The sequence below is a fragment of the Terrapene carolina genome, unplaced genomic scaffold, assembly GCF_002925995.2.
Source record: "Terrapene carolina triunguis isolate 2854851 unplaced genomic scaffold, T_m_triunguis-2.0 Scaffold58, whole genome shotgun sequence".
NCBI classification, from domain to species: domain Eukaryota; kingdom Metazoa; phylum Chordata; order Testudines; family Emydidae; genus Terrapene; species Terrapene triunguis.
This window is the reverse complement of record NW_020664409.1, coordinates 45,554,397-45,572,163: the sequence shown is the minus strand read 5'-3', so window position 1 is coordinate 45,572,163 and position 17,767 is coordinate 45,554,397. Positions and strand designations below refer to the sequence as shown.

Genomic DNA, 17,767 nt, shown 5'->3' with positions numbered 1-17,767 from the left:
GAGTAGTCTTTAAGAATGAATTTTGGAATAGTTTTGCCCATCTGTTTTTTCCACTGTTGAAGATTAAAAGTACAATAAAAGTAGGTGAATAAAATACAAATGCGTCTGGCCCTTATTCAGCAAAGTGCTTAAACTTATGTTTAATTTTAGGCACAGGTTTAAAACCCATTGATTTAAATGGAACTTAAGCACATGCTGTAAGTTAAGCATGTGCTTAAGTGTTTTGCTGGATTGAAGCTTATATAAGTCACACAAAAGCAACTTGATACTACAACTTTTGTGCATTTTTTCTGTGAAAATCTTATTTCTGAAATAATACTAGTATGAATTATTGTGTTCACAGACTGTAGGACAAGGGGACAGTTTGGGGCTCTGTCACACCACTTTAGGAGCAAACGGTCTGCTGAATACAGTTATCCCAAAGAGAAGCACAAAAGGGGTGAGGAGACCAGTACAAGAAGCAGGTATGTGTTTATGAACTAGCCACCTTCAGGATGAGCATGAAAAGTTTGTACATGAAAGATTTTGGTTACTACTTAGTCTTCAAAAGCTCTTTGTTTATTAATCTTTTATATGCAGAAATTGTGTGTGAGAAAAAGAGATCTTTTGAATGTTTTAGTTTTCTTTATATCTGAATACAATTTGTCTGTCATTTTCCACTTGAGGTGAATTACGATGGACCTTAGATGCTGATATTCCAATCTAACACTGTTGCTGACTTTTGATTATTCCTATCATTATTAAGCCATTTTTACATTTAAAAATAGTCTAATTACTTTAGGTGGCTCACAAAATTGATTTGAACATAGCAAAGGTTAGTTGATTTTAATCTGATTAAGTGTTAAAATTCCCTTTCATTCAATTAGCAGCAAACAGTAAAATGTGGTGTTTATAAGTATTGATAGAAGCTAAGAAGTTACCTGGCTATTAAACTTATTTAATGTCCCACCATCTTTAAAGTGCTTTGGAGGCTACTGATGAAGGGCATTGTATAGGAGCTAGCTATGTTGTTGTTGTTGTTTTGTTGTTGTTGTTGTATTATTTAGTGTCCATTAGGAGAGAACTTTTTTTGTGCTAGATAAACCTGGAAAGAAACATGCTTAAACCAGATGAATTACACTCAAGAGTTTAAAATAATCATTCCTGCTAATGAAAAACAATATTAAAAGAAAATATTTAGAAATTTGCAAAATCAAAGTCAAATCATATGGGAATCAGATAATGAAAAATGTTACTTTGAAAGATGTTAGGGGTTTGCTGATTCGAAGGATGATGTTGAGTTTTTACCACTGACAATGGCTTTGAGTTTTCATTCATAGGCATGGGTGTTTTACTAGCTATTTTGTACTATACTGTCATTTAAGGGCTACTGAACATTGTCACTGTGGAAATTTCAAACCTCAAGAGACTCATTCTGATTATTATAATACCCAATGGGAGATGCCAAGGAAAGGGGTGTTTTTGATATATCATGATTTTTTGTGGTTTGGGAAAATATATTTTCCTTGTTTTTGTCTGTAGCTGATATAATACACTACCTTTTGTGAGTTAATTCAGTATTGGTTTAGAGGAATTATGATTACTTGCGCTGAGATTGCCTTGTAGTATTTGAAATGCTATTTTTTTCTTCTTTAGTCCATACTTTTGTTTCTCAATGGGTGGACTTTAATGATCAGGACAATAATTTATGCCTGACTGAATATAGAGAGATGGAGGCTGATGGTGAAAGAACTGAATGTTTGGGTTTGCATTTATGTAGGTAATGTTCATTTGTCGAGTTTAGTGTTTTGTAAATATATGGTTAAAATAAAGAAATAATACTGATTTTAAAATAGAAACGTTGGGAATAATTTCAACATAAGCATAATGTAAATATTCAGGATACTGGGACTATCAGCCCTACTTTTGCAAAAAGTGTCAGTGGCTCTTTTATGACCATAAATGGTCAGAATCTCGGTTTTACATCTCTTCTAGGAGACAGCACCTCCAGCAGTTAAGTGTGCCTTCATCCTTTACTGCTTCCACTCTCAATTCTCTCTGTAAAGCTCTTCATCCTAAATTTCCTTCCTTGGGTCATCTTAATTCCCTCTTGTTGTTTGTATTTCACACTAGTTCAAATAATGTGACTGTCACCAGGTTCCAGTACAAGGTGCCCTGTGTTTGGCCTGGCACCCTGCCTCAGTTTTCCTCTGAGGCTTCAAAAATAACTTATTTACACCCAGGGTCCATAAAATAAGAATCCCCCTCTCTTGAGCTGTAATTTATTAAACACTGCCTGGCTCCCCCCAAAAACCCTTTTGTCCCTTAACCCTTGATTTCAGGGGTTTCATGGCCCTCCTGCTTGAGGCTGTGAGCTTCAAATCCTGGCTTCCCCAGGCAGCAAACTCTCCTTGAAGTCCAGGATTTCACAGCCCTCCTTCTAGGGAATGTACTTTGGATTTTCTCTCTCTCTCTCTCTCTCTCTCTCTCTCTGTCTCAGTAGCTTCTTCTAGCAGCTATTTACCAGCAGCTTCCCCTTTATAAGGCCCAGGTGCCTTCTCTGAAGCCCAGTTGAGTAGCAGGTAATCAATCACAGGTGCACTTGGGCCCTGCTCACTCTTAAAGGGGCCAGTCTCCCTGTGACAGTGATATATAACATCTATCATTTCTGTCCTCAGAAGTCCCTGAGATCCCCTCTCAATTCCTTCCTTTTTCAGAAAATACAGGCCACCAGCCAGATTGTATTCTCATTGGGGTTGCACAGCTGTAACTGGTAGCAGAATTTAATCCATAGGCTTCTTAAACTTTTGTTTAAAAATAATTCAGTGGCGCACCCAATATTTTCAGTTCATTATAGTTTCCCTTCTTTTGCATGTTCTCCATTTCTAGACTTCTCTTTCATGAACGGCCTACAAGTTTTCTGAATATAGCCTCACCAATCTCTCATACATGGGTAATTTTCTCCAATAGCTAAATTCATTCGTTGCTTTTGTTTATACATCCTGGTATATTCGTTTATTTTTTCTCTCCTAAGCTTGGACTTTTACCCACCTATCCTTACTACACGAGTATTTTGCAATGTCTGTGATTCTTGAGGGGGCATCAGTTTCATGTTTCTTTCAATAGCCTCATTACAATACCAGCAGTTTTTCTACATTGAATTGCTTAGGCCACCATCAGTAACTCTCCATTCTCCTAAATTCGCCAAGTAATTTTGAATGCTATTGACGTTTTGTTAGAGTTCACTGTCCCCACTTTTCTGTTTGTCATTTTCAGTAACTTCCACAGAGTTTTTTTTTTTCATCATGATGAATTTCAGGTCACGCCCATATTTTATAAAATTAACCGAATCAGTCTTACTACTGAATCCTGCTATTTATTTCCTTTCATATGATAGTATTTCCTCTCACACAGATCCTCTGTTTTAGATACCCGTTATCGATTCACATAGCTCACACTCAGTATAAAAATATTCCATACCTTTTCAAGACAGCTGTTGACTTTTGTCAAGTGCTTTTCTAGAATAGTTGCCTTATGTATAACTGGAACTATAATGTAGTAGCCTATGAATATAAAGAGCTAGCCCCTCAGCTGGTATAAATTACCCTGCCTCCACTGAAGTCAACTGTTTCAAAGGAGCAACATTGATTTATATCAGCTGAGGATCCTGCCTGTTGTTTGTAATGCTTTTAAGGACCTATGTCTAGCCCAAATTATATTTTGGATGAAACGTATTGGACAGCTCAAAGTGAATCAGCAGATGGACAGCTTTTGCTGATACAGATAAAACAAAGGAAGGATGACGCTTCATTTTACTGTATGAAAAAACCACCACCCCAAGCAACGTAACATATATTGACTTAAAGCGATGTCTACACCACGCTATGTTGGTGGGAGATGCTCTCCCTTTCACATAGCTTCTGCCTCTCATTGATGTGGAGTAATTAAGTCGATGGGCTAGCGCTCTCCCATCAATCATAGAATCATAGACTTTAAGGTCAGAAGGGACCATTATGATCATCTAGTCTGACCTCTTGCACAACGCAAGCCACAGAATCTCACCCACAAACCCCTAACCTATATCTGAGCCATTGAAGTCCTCAAATCATGGTTTAAAGACTTCAAGGTGCAGCGAATCCTCCAGCAAGTGACCCATGCCCCACGCTACAGAGGAAGGCAAAAAAAACCCCCGGCCTCTGCCAATCTGCCCCCAAATATGGCGATCAGCTAAACCCTGAGCATGTGGGCAAGACTCACCAGCCAGACACCCAGGAAAGAATTCTCCGTAGTAACTCAGATCCCACCCCATCTAACATCCCACCACAAGCCATTGGGCATATTTACCGCTAATAGTCAAAGATCAATTAATTGCCAAAATTAGACTATCCCATCATACCATCCCCTCCATAAACTTATCAAACTTAGTCTTGAAGCCAGATATGTCTTTTGCCTCCACTACTCCCTTTGGCAGACTGTTCCAGAACTTCACTCCTCTGATGGTTAGAAACCTTCTTCTAATTTCAAGTCTAAATTTCCTGATGGCCAGTTTATATCCATTTGTTCTTGTTTCCACATTGGTACTGAGCTTAAATAATTCCTATCCCTCCCTGGTATTTATCCCTCTGATGTATTTATAGAGGGCAATCATATCTCCCCTCAGCCTTCTTTTGGTTAGGCTAAACAAGCCGAGCTCTTTGTAATGTGTCTTCACCAGATTTGCTAAATTGGCGCCACTACATCAATGGCAGCGGTGGCGATTTAGCACGGTAGTGAAGAGAGGCCCTAACTTAAACCGTTTTTGTTGTTGTTCTTCTCATTGTGTTCAGTAGGATTGGCTTACTTTACACTTGTCTTGCTTTAGAGGTGTGATTTTTTTTTTGACAGCTATGCTTATTACTTTCTTAATGTAGTTCTTGTCACGAATAGATAATACAGATAGCACCTTTCCCACCTATGCATTGCATAATGTCTGACATTTCATTTGTCAAGGGGTTGTTGGTGTGGAGGGAGCTTTTCAGAAAAAAAATTACTTTTGAGGTCTGACTAATGTAGCAATGCATCTGTAATGTAACATGACATTCATTTTATATTTCAAAAAAGTTTTCAACTCGTGAGATAAAATGCCAAAAGCACAATGCCATTTCAGATTATTTTTTCCAAAGTTCTGTTAATTTTCAGCATAAATCCTATAATGCCCATGTGAAACCTTTTCTTCAGATTGTTATTTTCCATTTTCTGGTGGTAAATTTAACTTGTATTTCAGACACCAGGGAGATTTGCACAAGCATAGAAAGGCAGCTAGTGCAACACATCTCACTGACATAGTATCCAGTGGATTTGCTCAGGAATTCAGCCATTTTGCTGCCGAAGTTGATGAGACCATTGCAGTTCTAAAACAGCAGGTTTGTCTTGTCATTACCTCTTCTACGTTAAACTTAGATCTATGGCTGGGTAGCTAAAGTGAATGTGCCTTCATCTAGTTTCATTAGACTTAGCTGGATCTTTCATGGTATGAGAAATCATAATTATGACCAAGTACAAAAATGTTTTGTTAAAGGAAATTGAGAGTTCCAAAGTTCAGATTCTCTGTGACAAATAGCTTAAAATTTATTTTACCTTTTTTTTTTCTTTGAAAGTTTCTTACAGTAAAGGTTTTTACTACTAGATACAACCAGTAGTATGTGAAACATCAGAGATGATATTTCAGTGGGTGTTTTTAGAGCAGACAGGTTTACAGCGTATCTTTAACATTCTTTCCTTTGTTTCTAATGGTCAGTTTTGTTTAAATGTTTTTGGAATGTGATTGAGACTGATGTCTAATCTGCTTTATTTTTTTTAAATTGGATAACTATGTTCAAGTTTTTATGAGATACTGTTTTTGCCAGAAGCAATCATGAATACATGTACCTGAAATTGTGTAGTAATATACAATCTGCATTTCAAGGCAGCTTCATTTGAAAAGCTTTCATTTTTGGCCCATGGAAGATGGCTTTACATTTATACTATTCTGACTGTAGGTGATAACTTTGTGTTTTTTAACCCTCAGAAGCATTATCTATTTGAATTTTAAGGGTTTTCTAAATAATATTTCTCTATTTTAATTCCTTTTCATGATGATGTAGCTCACTTGGAGCATTAGGGGATTTGATAGGTAGTATTTTAAAAACTTTTATGATTATTACTGCTATTATTTTTGACTTGTAGTCTAATAATATTGGGAAATTCTTTTTTGCCCAATTAGTATGTGTCAGTGGTACATTTTCATATGAGTGGAAAAACGTGAAATTTCCCAAGTTTCTACCAGCCATGAAAGAAGAGTGACTGGCAGTATGGCCTGCAAGACAGAAAACCAGGGGTGAAATCCTAGCTGCAGTCAAATCAATGGCATAACACTCATTGAGTTCACCCATTGCGGGCCAGATTCCACGCCAAATGTGGATTAGGGGAAGCATACGGCTAGTGGATATACCAGCCAACCTTTGCTCTGTGTTGGGGTCAGAACTGTCACAGAAGATCCTCCAATTCTAGGAGAGGTATGTTCTGTATCACACAAAGAACCACTGCATAAAGAAAATGAGCGTGAATTCTCTGCAGGTGAGAGTATTTGAACCTAAATGAAGAAAACATACTTAAATCAGTGATTTCTAGTGTGCAATTTCAGCTGTGCAACTTCTCAGCCTACTAGTGGTAAAACATGTATGTAATGATATCTTGTATGTTCTGGACCTGCATATTAGTAAACAGAAATATGTTTAAGATATTGTTATCTTAAAAGTGTGAAACGCACACTTTCAACTTATCTGCTTATAAGCAGCTGACAGTTCACAGGCTTGTATAAGAATGACCCTATTGGGTCAGACCAAGGGTCCATCTAGCCCAGTATCCTGTCTTCCAACAGTGGCCAGTGCCAGTTGCCCCAGAGGGAATGAACAGAACAGGTAATCATCACGTGATCCATCCCCTGTCGCTGATTCCCAGGTTCTGGCAAACAGGGGCTAGGGACACCATTCCTGCCCATCCTGGCTAATAGCCATTGATGGACCTATCCCCCATGAATTTATCTAGTTCTTTTTGAACCCTGTTATGGTCTTGGCCTTCACAACGTCCTCTGGCAAAGAGTTCCACAGGATGACTGTGCATTGTGTGAAGAGATACTTCTTTTTATTTGTTTTAAACCTGCTGCCTATTAATTTCATTTGGTGACCCCTAGTTCTTGTGTTATGAGAAGTAGTAAACACTTCCTTATCTACTTTCTCTATACCAGTCATGATTTTATAGGCCTCAATCATATCTCCCCTTAGCCGTCTCTTTTCCAAGCTGAAAAGTTCCAGTCTTATTAATCTCTCCTCATACAGAAGCCGTTCCATACCCCTAATCATTTTGGTTGCCCTTTTCTGAACCTTTTCCAATTCCAATATATCTTTTTTGAGATGGGGCAACCACATCTGCACACAGTATTCAAGATGTGGGCATACCATCGATTTATATAGAGGCAACATGATATTTTCTGTCCTATTATCTATCCTTTTCTTAATTATTCCCATCATTCTGTTCGCTTTTTGACTTCTGCTGCACGTTGAGTGGATGTTTTCAGAGAACCATCCACAATGACTCCAAGATCTTTCTTGAGTGGTAATAGCTAATTTAGACCTCATCATTTTATATGTATAGTTGGGATTATGCTTTCCAATGTGCATTACTTTGCATTTATCAACATTAAATTTCATCTGCCATTTTGTTTCCCAGTCACCCAGTTTTGAGAGATCCTTTTGTAGCTCTTCGCAGTCTGCCTGGGTCTTAACTATCTTTAGTAATTTTGTATCATATGCAAATTGTGCCACCTCACTGTTTACCCCTTTTTCCAGATCATTTATGAATATGTTGAATAGGACTGGTCCCAGAACAGACCCCTGAGAGACACCACTATTTACCTCTCTCCACTCTGAAAACTGACCATTTATACCTACCCTTTGTTTCCTATCTTTTAACCAGTTACCAATCCACAAGAGCACCATCCCTCTTATCCTGTGGCAGCTTACTTTGCATAAGAGCCTTTGGTGAGGGACCTTGTCTAAGGCTTTTTGAAAATCTAAGTACACTATATCCACTGGATCCCCTTGGTCCACATGTTTGTTGACCCCCTCCAAGAATTCTAGTAGATTGCTGAGGCATGATTTCCTTTCACGAAAACCATTTTGATTCTTCCTCAACAAATTATGTTCATCTATATGTCTGACAATATTGTTCTTTATTATAGTTTCAACCAGTTTGCCTGGTAATGAAGTCAGGCTTACAGGCCTGTAATTGCTAGGATCACCTCTGGAGCCCTTTTTAAAAATTGGTGTCACATTAGCTATCCTTCAGTCATCTGGTACAGAAGCTGATTTAAATGATAGGTTACAGACTACAGTTAGTAGGTCTGTGATTTCACATTTGAATTCCTTCAGAACTCTTGGGTGAATACCATCTGGTCCTGGTGACTTATTGCTGTTTAATTTATCAATTTGTTCCAAAACCACCTCTAATGACACCTCAATCTGGGACAATTCCTCAGATCTGTCATCTAAAAAGAATGGCTCAGGTTTGGGAATCTCCCTCACATCCTCAGCCATGAAGACCGATGCAATGGCCTTATCATCCTTGAGTGCTCCTTTAGCACTTCAATCGTCCAGTGACCCCACTGGTTGTTTAGCCGGCTCCCAGCTTCTGATGTATTTAAAAGAAATGTTGCTATTACTTTTTGAGTCTTTGGCTAATTGTTCCTCAAATTCTTTTTTAGCCTTTCTAATTGTATTTTTACACTTCATTTGCCAGTGTTTATGCTCCTTTCTATTTTCCTCACTAAGATTTAACTTCCACTTTTTAAAGGATGCCTTTTTGCCTCTCACTGCTTCTTTTACTTTGTTGTTTAGCCACAGTGGCTCTTTTTTGGTTCTCTTACTATGTTTTTTAAATTGGGGTATACATTTAAGTTGAGTCTCTATTATGGTGTCTTTAAAAAATTTCCACGCAGCTTGCAGAGATTTCACTTTCGGCACTGTACCCTTTAATATCTGTTTAACTAACCTCCTCATTTTTGTGTAATTCCCCTTTCTGAAATTAAATGCTACAGTGTTGGGCCACTGTGGTGTTTTTCCTGCCACAGGGATATTAAATTTAATTATATTATGGTCACTATTACCAAGCGGTCCAGATATTCACCTCTTGGACCAGATCCTGTGCTCCACTTAGGACTAAATCAAGAATTGCCTCTCCTCTGGTGGGCTCCAGGACCAGTTGCTCCAAGAAGCAGTCATTTAAGGTGTCAAGAAACTTTATCTCTGCATCCTGTCCTGAGGTGACATGTACCCAGTCAATATGGGGATAATTGAAATCCCCCATTATTATTATTGAGTTTTTTATTTTAATAGCACCTCTAATCTCCCTGAGCATTTCACAGTCACTATCACCATCCTGGTCAGGTGGTCGGTAATATATTCCTTACCGCTATATTCTTCTTATCAGAGCATGGAATTTCTGTCCATAGAGATTCTATGGTACAGTTTGATTCATTTACGATTTTTACTTCATTTGATTCTATGCTTTCTTTCACATATAATGCCACTCCCTCACCAGCACGACCTGTTCTGTCCTTCCAATATGTTTTGTACCCTGGTATTACTGTAATCCATTGATTATCCTCATTCCACCAAGTTTCTGTGATGCCTATTATATCAATATCCTCATTTAATACAAGGCACTCTAGTTCACCCATTTTATTATTTGGACTTCTAGCATTGGTATATAAGCACTTTAAAAACTTGTCTCCTTTTAGCTGTCTGCCATTACACGATGTAATTGAATGGGACTCTTTTTTTTAATTTGACTTTCTCTGATCAGACCCTGCCTGTATTTTATCATTTTCCATCCTCTCGTCCTCACTAGGACAGAGAGATTCTCTATGAATAGATCCTCCCCTAAGGGATATCCGAACCACGTGTTCCTCCACACCTGTCGGCTTTCCCCCAGCCCTTAGTTTAAAAACTGTTCTACAACCTTTTTAATGTTAAGTGCCAGCAATCCAGTTTCATTTTGGTTTAGGTGGAGCTCATCCTTCCTGTATAGGCTCCCCCTTTCCCAAAAGTTTCCCCAGTTCCTAATAAATCTAAACCCCTCCTACACCATCGTCTCATCCACGCATTGAGACTCTGTAGTTCTGCCTTTCTAACTGGCCCTGAGCGTGGAACTGGGAGCATCTCAGAGAATGCTACCATGGAGGTCCTGGACTTCAATCTCTTACCTAGCAGCCTAAATTTGGCCTCCAGGACCTCGCTTCGATCCTTCCCTATGTCATTGGTACCTACATGTATCACGACCACCGGCTCCGCCCCAGCACTACACATAAGCCTATCTAGATGTCTCAAGAGATCCACAAGCTTCGCACTAGGCAGGCAAGTCACCATGTGGTTCTCCATGTGGTCATGGCAAAGCCAGTTATCTATGTTTCTGATGATAGAAAGGTCCATTACTAATACCTGTCTCCTCCTAATAACTGGAGTTTCCTCTCCCGGAGAGGTATCCTCAGTACGAGAGGATACCAACACATCGTCTGGAAGGAGGGTCCCAACTATAGGATCGTTTCCCTCTGCTCCAGTTAGATGCTCTCCTTCCCTGGGACTTTCATCTTCCTCACAGAGGCTCTCACACCGGAAGTGGGACCATTCTACTGTGTCCTGGAAAGTCTCATCTATGTACCTCTCTGTCTCCCTCAGCTCCTCCAGTTCAGGCACTCTGGTCTCCAAAGCCTGTACGCGGTCTCTGAGTGCCAGGAGCTCCTTGCACTGAATGCACACATACACCACCCGTCCATAGGGCAGGTAATCATACATGCTGCATTGGGTGCTGTCATAACTATAAAGGGAAGGGTAACAGCTCTCCTGTGTACAGTACTATAAAATCCCTCCTGGCCAGAGACTCCAAAATCCTTTTACCTGTAAAGGGTTAAGAAGCTCAGGTAACCTGGCTGACACCTGACCCAAAGGACCAATAAGGGGACAAGATACTTTCAAATCTTGGGGTGGGAGGGAAGGCTTTTGTTTGTGCTCTTTGTTTTTGGGTGTTGTTCGCTCTTGGGACTGAGAGGGACCAGACATCAATCCAGGTTCTCCAAATCTTTCTAAACAAGTCTCCCATATTTCCAACTTGTAAGTAAACAGCCAGGCAAGGCATGTTAGTTTTTATCTTTGTTTTCTCAACTTGTAAATGTACCTTTTACTAGAGTGTTTATCTCTGTTTGCTGTACTTTGAACCTGAGACTAGAGGGGGGTCCTCTGAGCTCTTTAAGTTTGATTACCCTGTAAAGTTATTTTCCATACTGATTTTACAGAGATGATTTTTACCTTTTTCTTTAATTAAAAGCCTTCTTTTTAAGAACCTGATTGATTTCTCCTTGTTTTAAGATCCAAGGGGGTTGGAACTGTATTCACCAGGAGTTGGTGGAAGGAAGGAGGGAGAATGGTTAATTTCTCCTTGTTTTAAGATCCAAGGGGTTTGGATCTGTATTCACCAGGGAATTGGTGAAGATCTCTCAAGGCTACCCAGGGAAGGGAATCAGCTTTGGGATGGTGGCAGCGGACCAGATCTAAGCTGGTAGTTAAGCTTAGAAGTTTTCATGCAGGCCCCCACATTTGTACCCTAAAGTTCAAAGTGGGGAAGCAGCCTTGACAGGTGCAATAATCTGGGTAGCCCCCACTCTGTTGTTAGACTTGTGCCTGCATTCTCTTTTTACTACTGCAGCTGGTTCCTTTGTTGTTATTTTGTTTATATCAAGGGGGTGTTTTTGGTTTTAGTTTAATGAATGTCGAGTTCTAGCCCCTGCTCACACTCCCCCTATAAACTCCCTCGCAAAATTCCCCCGTTAGCCACTCCTGTTGGCTAGCTCCTCTGGTCGCTTAGGAGCAGGCTTTTTAAAGCCCTGTTCTCCCTGAGTAGCCCCGCCCCCTGGTTAAGGGTTGATGGGTGCTAAAAGGCTTAGGGATCACAGCCTCGTTAAGAAGCTCTCAGCTCTCAGCCTTGCCTAGCAGGCCGCTAGGCTCAGCACACACACTGTCATCACATGGTCCCCCAAACAAACAGAGCACATGGTATATTTCAGTCAAGCAGCAAGCACACCACAAATACATATATACATACTACCGACAACAAACTTACCCCAAGAGTCACGTAATCGTATTAACATAATACAGTTTATTATGGAAGGTATATAGTAGGGATATTGATTATACACCCAAGAGCGTGACATATGTAATCTCATCTTCATTTCTTTCTTGTTACCCGCATGGCCCCACAATAAGCCAACGTTTTTATGGCTGACTTAGAACAACGCTCCTCAGCTCTCGTCCCCTTATGCCCCTACTCTACTTGTGCTACATTGATTACATCTTCATCATCTGGACCCATAGGAAGGAGGCCCTTGAGGAATTCCACCAAAATTTCAACAATTTCCACCCTACCATCAACCTCTGCCTGGACCAGTCCACACAAGAGGTCCACTTCCTAGACACTACAGTGCTAATAAGCGATGGTCACATAAACACTGCCGTATACTGGAAACCTACTGACTGCTATACTTACCTACATGCCTCCAGCTTTCAACAAGACCACATCACACAATCCATTGTCTACAGCCAACCACATTGTCTAAGATACAACCACATTTGCTCCGATCCCTCAGACAGAGACAAACACCTACAGGATCTCTATCAAGCATTCTTAAAACTACAGTAACCACCTGGTGGAGTGAAGAAACAGATTGACAGAGCCAGAAGAGTACCCAGAAGTCACCTACTACAAGACAGGCCTGTTGGGGACCCCTAGGCATAGCTACCAGGTAACTCAGGAGAGTGGAAGGCCAAAGTGTCGATGAAGCTCTTTTGCTCTGGGCCTATCTGGAACCCCCAAACCCCATCTTGTGAATTCTCACCTACTTCTGTATTCACTGCTTATAGGCTCTGTAGCAAGCTGAAGCAGAAATGTAAGGGTCAGCTTTTCTAGCAGGCAGCTGCTGTAAACAGGCCTTGCAAGGCCAAAAGATAAGCAGGCGTATGGGAACTTTTCTAATTGTAACGGCTAGAGAAGGGAGGGGTGGGAGTAGTAAGAGGGAGTTAACAGACAAAGGCTTACACAGAAACTGCTTGGGGTAAAAAAGGTAAAAGTTATTTGTATTTGTTGCACTGGATTTGAGACATGCTGGTCTCCTAGTGTCATTTCAGAGCTCTGAAATAAACTTGACTTGCTTTCTCCCCTCGGTGTCTTTATTGGTGCTAAGCACACCGGGCCACGGACCATTTTAGTCCGCCTCGAGCCCCTCAGGCGGTAACAGGCCCAACAAAGAAAGTAACAGAACGCCACTAGCCATCACAGCCCCCAACTAAAACCTCTCCAGGGCATCATCAAGGATCTACAACCTATCCTGAAGGACTATCCCTCACTCTCACAGATCTTGGGAGACAGGCCAGTCCTCGCTTACAGACAGCCCCCCAACCTGAAGCAAATACTCACCAGCAACTACACACCACACAACAAAAACACTAACCCAGGAACCAAACCCTGCAACAAACCCTGGTGCCAACTCTGTCCACATATCTATTCAAGAGACAGCATCATAGGACCTAACCACATCAGCCACACCATCAGGGGCTCATTCACCTGCACATCTACCACTGTGATATATGCCATTATGTGCCAGCAATGTCCCTCTGCCATGTATATTGGCCAAACCGGACAGTCTCTACGCAAAAGAATAAATGGGCACAAATCTGACATCAGGAATCATAACATTCAAAAACCAGTAGGAGAACACTTCAGTCTCCCTGGTCACTCAATAACAGACCTAAAAGTGGCAATACTTAAACAACAAAAACTGACTCCAATGTGAAACTGCAGAACTAGAATTAATTTGCAAACTGGACACCATCAGATTAGGCCTGAATAAAGACTGGGAGTGGTTGGGTCATTACAAAACCTAAACCTAATTTCCCAAATACTAATTTCCTCCTACTGTTACTCACACTTTCTTGTTAACTGTCTGAAATGGGCCACTCTCATTACCACTTCAAAAGTTGTTTTTCCTCCCTTGGTATCCTGCTGTCAATTGAATTGTCTCATTAGACTGACCTCACACTTGGTAAGGCAACTCACATATGTTCATGTATTTATGCCTGCTCCTGTATTTTCCACTCCATGCATCTGATGAAGTGGGTTCTAGCCCATGAAAGTTTATGCCCAAATAAATTTGTTAGTCTCTAAGGTGCCACAAGGACTCCTCATTGTTTTTGCTGATACAAACTAACACGGCTACCACTCTGAAACCTGAAATACCAAACTCATTCAAAAATGCCCTACAGAGAATTGATAACCAGAATCCACCTTTTGCTCAAAGGCAGGGGGAGGAGAATTAAAATGGAACTATGTGCTGTGAGAATGTTTAGAGAAAATATGACACAGCACACCAAGAAATTTCCATTCTTCTACAGATGCCAGCTTTCTCCTCCCAAGCTATGTAATGATATGCACCCAGATTTTGTTAAATGAAACAGATTTGCTGTTTCCCTGCATAGTTTTCAGTCAGCCTCCAAATCTGGCTGTCATTGCACAGATTATTTATGAAATCTTCTTTACAATTATTTTCAAAAAGAGGCAAAAAGGATATAGAATGAGCTTAATCTGCAAGAAGGGAGATTTAAGTTAGATATTAGGAAAACCTTTGTAACTGTAAGGGTAGTTAAGCTCTGGAATAGGATTCCAAGGGAGGTTTGTGGAGTTCCCATCATTGGAAGCTTTTAAAAACAAGTTGGACAAATACCAATCCGTTAGGTTTACTTTGTCCTGCCACAGTGCAGGAGGCTGGACTTGATGATTTCTCAAGGTCCCTTCTGGCCCTACATTTCTATGATTCTACGATAGCACTGTATCAGTGTTTGGTAGTAGGTCTACAGGTGAAAAAGCAATATTTCTCTCCAAAATCTATATTTTAACCATTGAGGGCCTGATCACTGAAGTCAGTGGAAGTCTTTTAATTGATTTCAATGTGCTTTAGATCAAATTTGTTGGTGGCTACGTAGGGTATATTTCCATCAACTTTTTCTTTTCTCCGTTAACTTCAATGGTGGAGAATCATGGCTGCTTTTCAAACAATGGCAACTTGTTTTACTATTCCTTCCCTTGTTACAAAGGTCACTGTCAATATCCACTCTAATCTCTCTGCATCTGTATAGCATTTATTGCCATGACACTTAAGATCTGTACTTAGATTTAAAAACAACGGTGAAGCTACCAGCAGTTAGCCAGTACGTATGTTTAGAATGATGTGATAGAATATGATTCTGATAAAAAGATATAAAGAAACATTAGACACTTCAGAAATTTTGAAAAGGAACAGCTTTGGAGACTTTTAATTCTTTATACTGCTTACTCCAACATGATCAGAATTAATGCTAGCAAAGTGCTAAATATCTGAAGAACAAGGGCTTTCTTTTTTTATCGTTTTACGATACAAGGAGGAAATTGAAATCAGCTTTCACTTTGGAGAAGATGCTGCCTCTCCATTATAACCTCACACAGTAACAGAGTTATGTTTTTGTTGTTGTTGGGTTTTTTTAAGAAAATGAGAAAAACAGATTCCACCATGCACAATCATAGCTCATCAACATAGTTTGAACCCTGGGCCTTCAGATCCCCAGTACAGACCTCTAGTACCTGCACCAGCAGACTAACTGGTATCCTTTATGGAAGCCAGCCACTACATTGTGTGGTAATCATAGATTTTGGCAGTGGGTTACACAACTATTTGCTAGATTGCAGTAGAATGTTGGAGCTCAAGAATCATGGAGTTTATTCCTACCTTTGGGAATGTGGTGTACACTGGTTAAAGCAGAGAGTACATTGAGTTGGTATTCTGAGAGTCACTGTGGCTGAGTGTATAAGATTTGGATCTGCCATCTGATAGTTAGAGACCTGGGTTCTAGTCGGTACCGTGCCTTTGGGTAACCTCTTAGTCATTTTATTGTAAGATGGGAAAATGGCACTTGATTCCTTTCTGGGGTAGGCCATTGCTTAAACCCCTCCATGACTCTATCTCACTTCTCATGTGTGGTAGTGGGAGGTGGCCACCTCTGTCATGTAGTCCCACCCTCTCTCTCTCCCGCCATCCAAGGACCCTGTGGAGGGCACTCTGCAGGGCTGTAATCTATGGAAGGGGAGGGACTCGGGGAGTAGCTCCACATTGTGTGGAGATATAACCAGGGGGAATTGCACATCATTCTCCCCAGGAGTCTCACAGACAGTTGCAGAATGTCTGCAGGTTGAGGAGGGGCCCCATGAGTCATTCCACTGAGGGGCCTGCTTCCCCAACCAAAGGAAGAAAGTGAGGTAATTTCCTCTCTCATCACCATCTTCTGTTCATTTTTACCAAAGGAAGGGCAATTTGGCAAATAGTGAAGGGTATGAACATGGCCACATTCAAGTGAGTCAGATTTAGGGAACGTGTTCACAAATACATTTTCCAACTAGCTGCATGTTAATTATTGCTGATTCTTTGGGTTAAGTGTGGCTCCTTACTGCACCCTGACTACAAGAGAGATGGAAGCAGCCCCCTGCAGAGGAAGTTTCTGGGACAGATAGGTAGCTCCTGAGGGAAGGGAGGGGGCCCTGCCCCCAGTTCAGTACGTGCCTAACTTTAAGCACATAAGTAGTCTCAGTGGGATAACTGCATGCTTAAAAATGTAGGCCTGAGCTTAAGGTTTAATAGGAAACCTTGCTGAATTGGAACCCTGTGAGCATTCAAGCCTGGGGGAAGGCCAGAATTAATTTTCTGTTAATAAAACAGTGGCTTTTTCACTCTACCATATATGTGGATCTTTTGTTCGGACCTGTGGGTGTTGGAATCCCACCAGCCTTTCTTATACTCAGAGTTCATGTTTTTATAGATTTTGAAACAACTGAAGCTCACATATTAAGTTAACTGCAAATATCTGGAGTCCCCTGTCTCCAGGGGTTTTACAGTTATTAGAAATATGACATAGACAGATTTGCAAATTTGTTTTCCTTTTGTAGAAAGACATTATTTATTTTGAACAGGAATATGTTAGATAATAGATAAAGCTCTGTTGAAGGAAAAGAGAAAATTAAGTAGTATTTCATCATTAAAGAAACACATTGATACATAGTTTAATGAGATCTTCAGCAAACAAAAACAGATGAGGGGGGATTACAGTTTAAATTGATGGAGAGTGTTCATATGAGAACTTCATCTTCTCATTTGCCTCTTCTTTTCCAGCTTTTCCCTTTCATACAACAAGTTTGTTTTCTCATTAGGGCATCCTCTCAAGGGCTAAGACAACAGTGTTGCAATAAAAAATATGATATAGAATAGAATAACAGGGTGATGTGGTTCAGAATCAGCTGGATGATAGGGTTCAATGAAATTTAGAACATGATATTTAAGGAGAAAGAATTCAGATGCAGACTGTAGAAAATGGCAAAATAATGGTCTTTTGCCACAAAGAAAGAAAATGCTGTTTTCATGCCTGGAGTGAAAATATGCATGTATTATATAAGTAGAGCCTTAATATCAACTGGTTATGTAGATATCCATCAGGGAGCAAATGTAACCCACACGCCTTCTGGGTATGGTGTTCCATCCCCTCTAGTATCACCACTTAGAGATTAATGAGTCTGCTACAGCCTTAGCTAACAGCCATGTGGCTTTTAGCTCATGCAGTAGAAGCTCGTGCACTAAGCTTCAGAGGTC

General features: G+C 40.4%; 1 protein-coding gene across 1 annotated transcript in view; it reads left to right on the top strand.

Annotated features, from left to right (window-relative positions):
* PXDNL (peroxidasin like) overlaps positions 1 to 17,767 on the top strand; it is a 291,769-nt gene that overhangs the window by 261,279 nt on the left and 12,723 nt on the right. The window contains exons 23-24 of the mRNA XM_026647339.1: positions 344 to 464; positions 5,243 to 5,381. Of these exons, the coding sequence (XP_026503124.1) occupies positions 344 to 464; positions 5,243 to 5,381 (260 nt within the window). The remainder of the gene's footprint in view (positions 1 to 343; positions 465 to 5,242; positions 5,382 to 17,767) is intronic.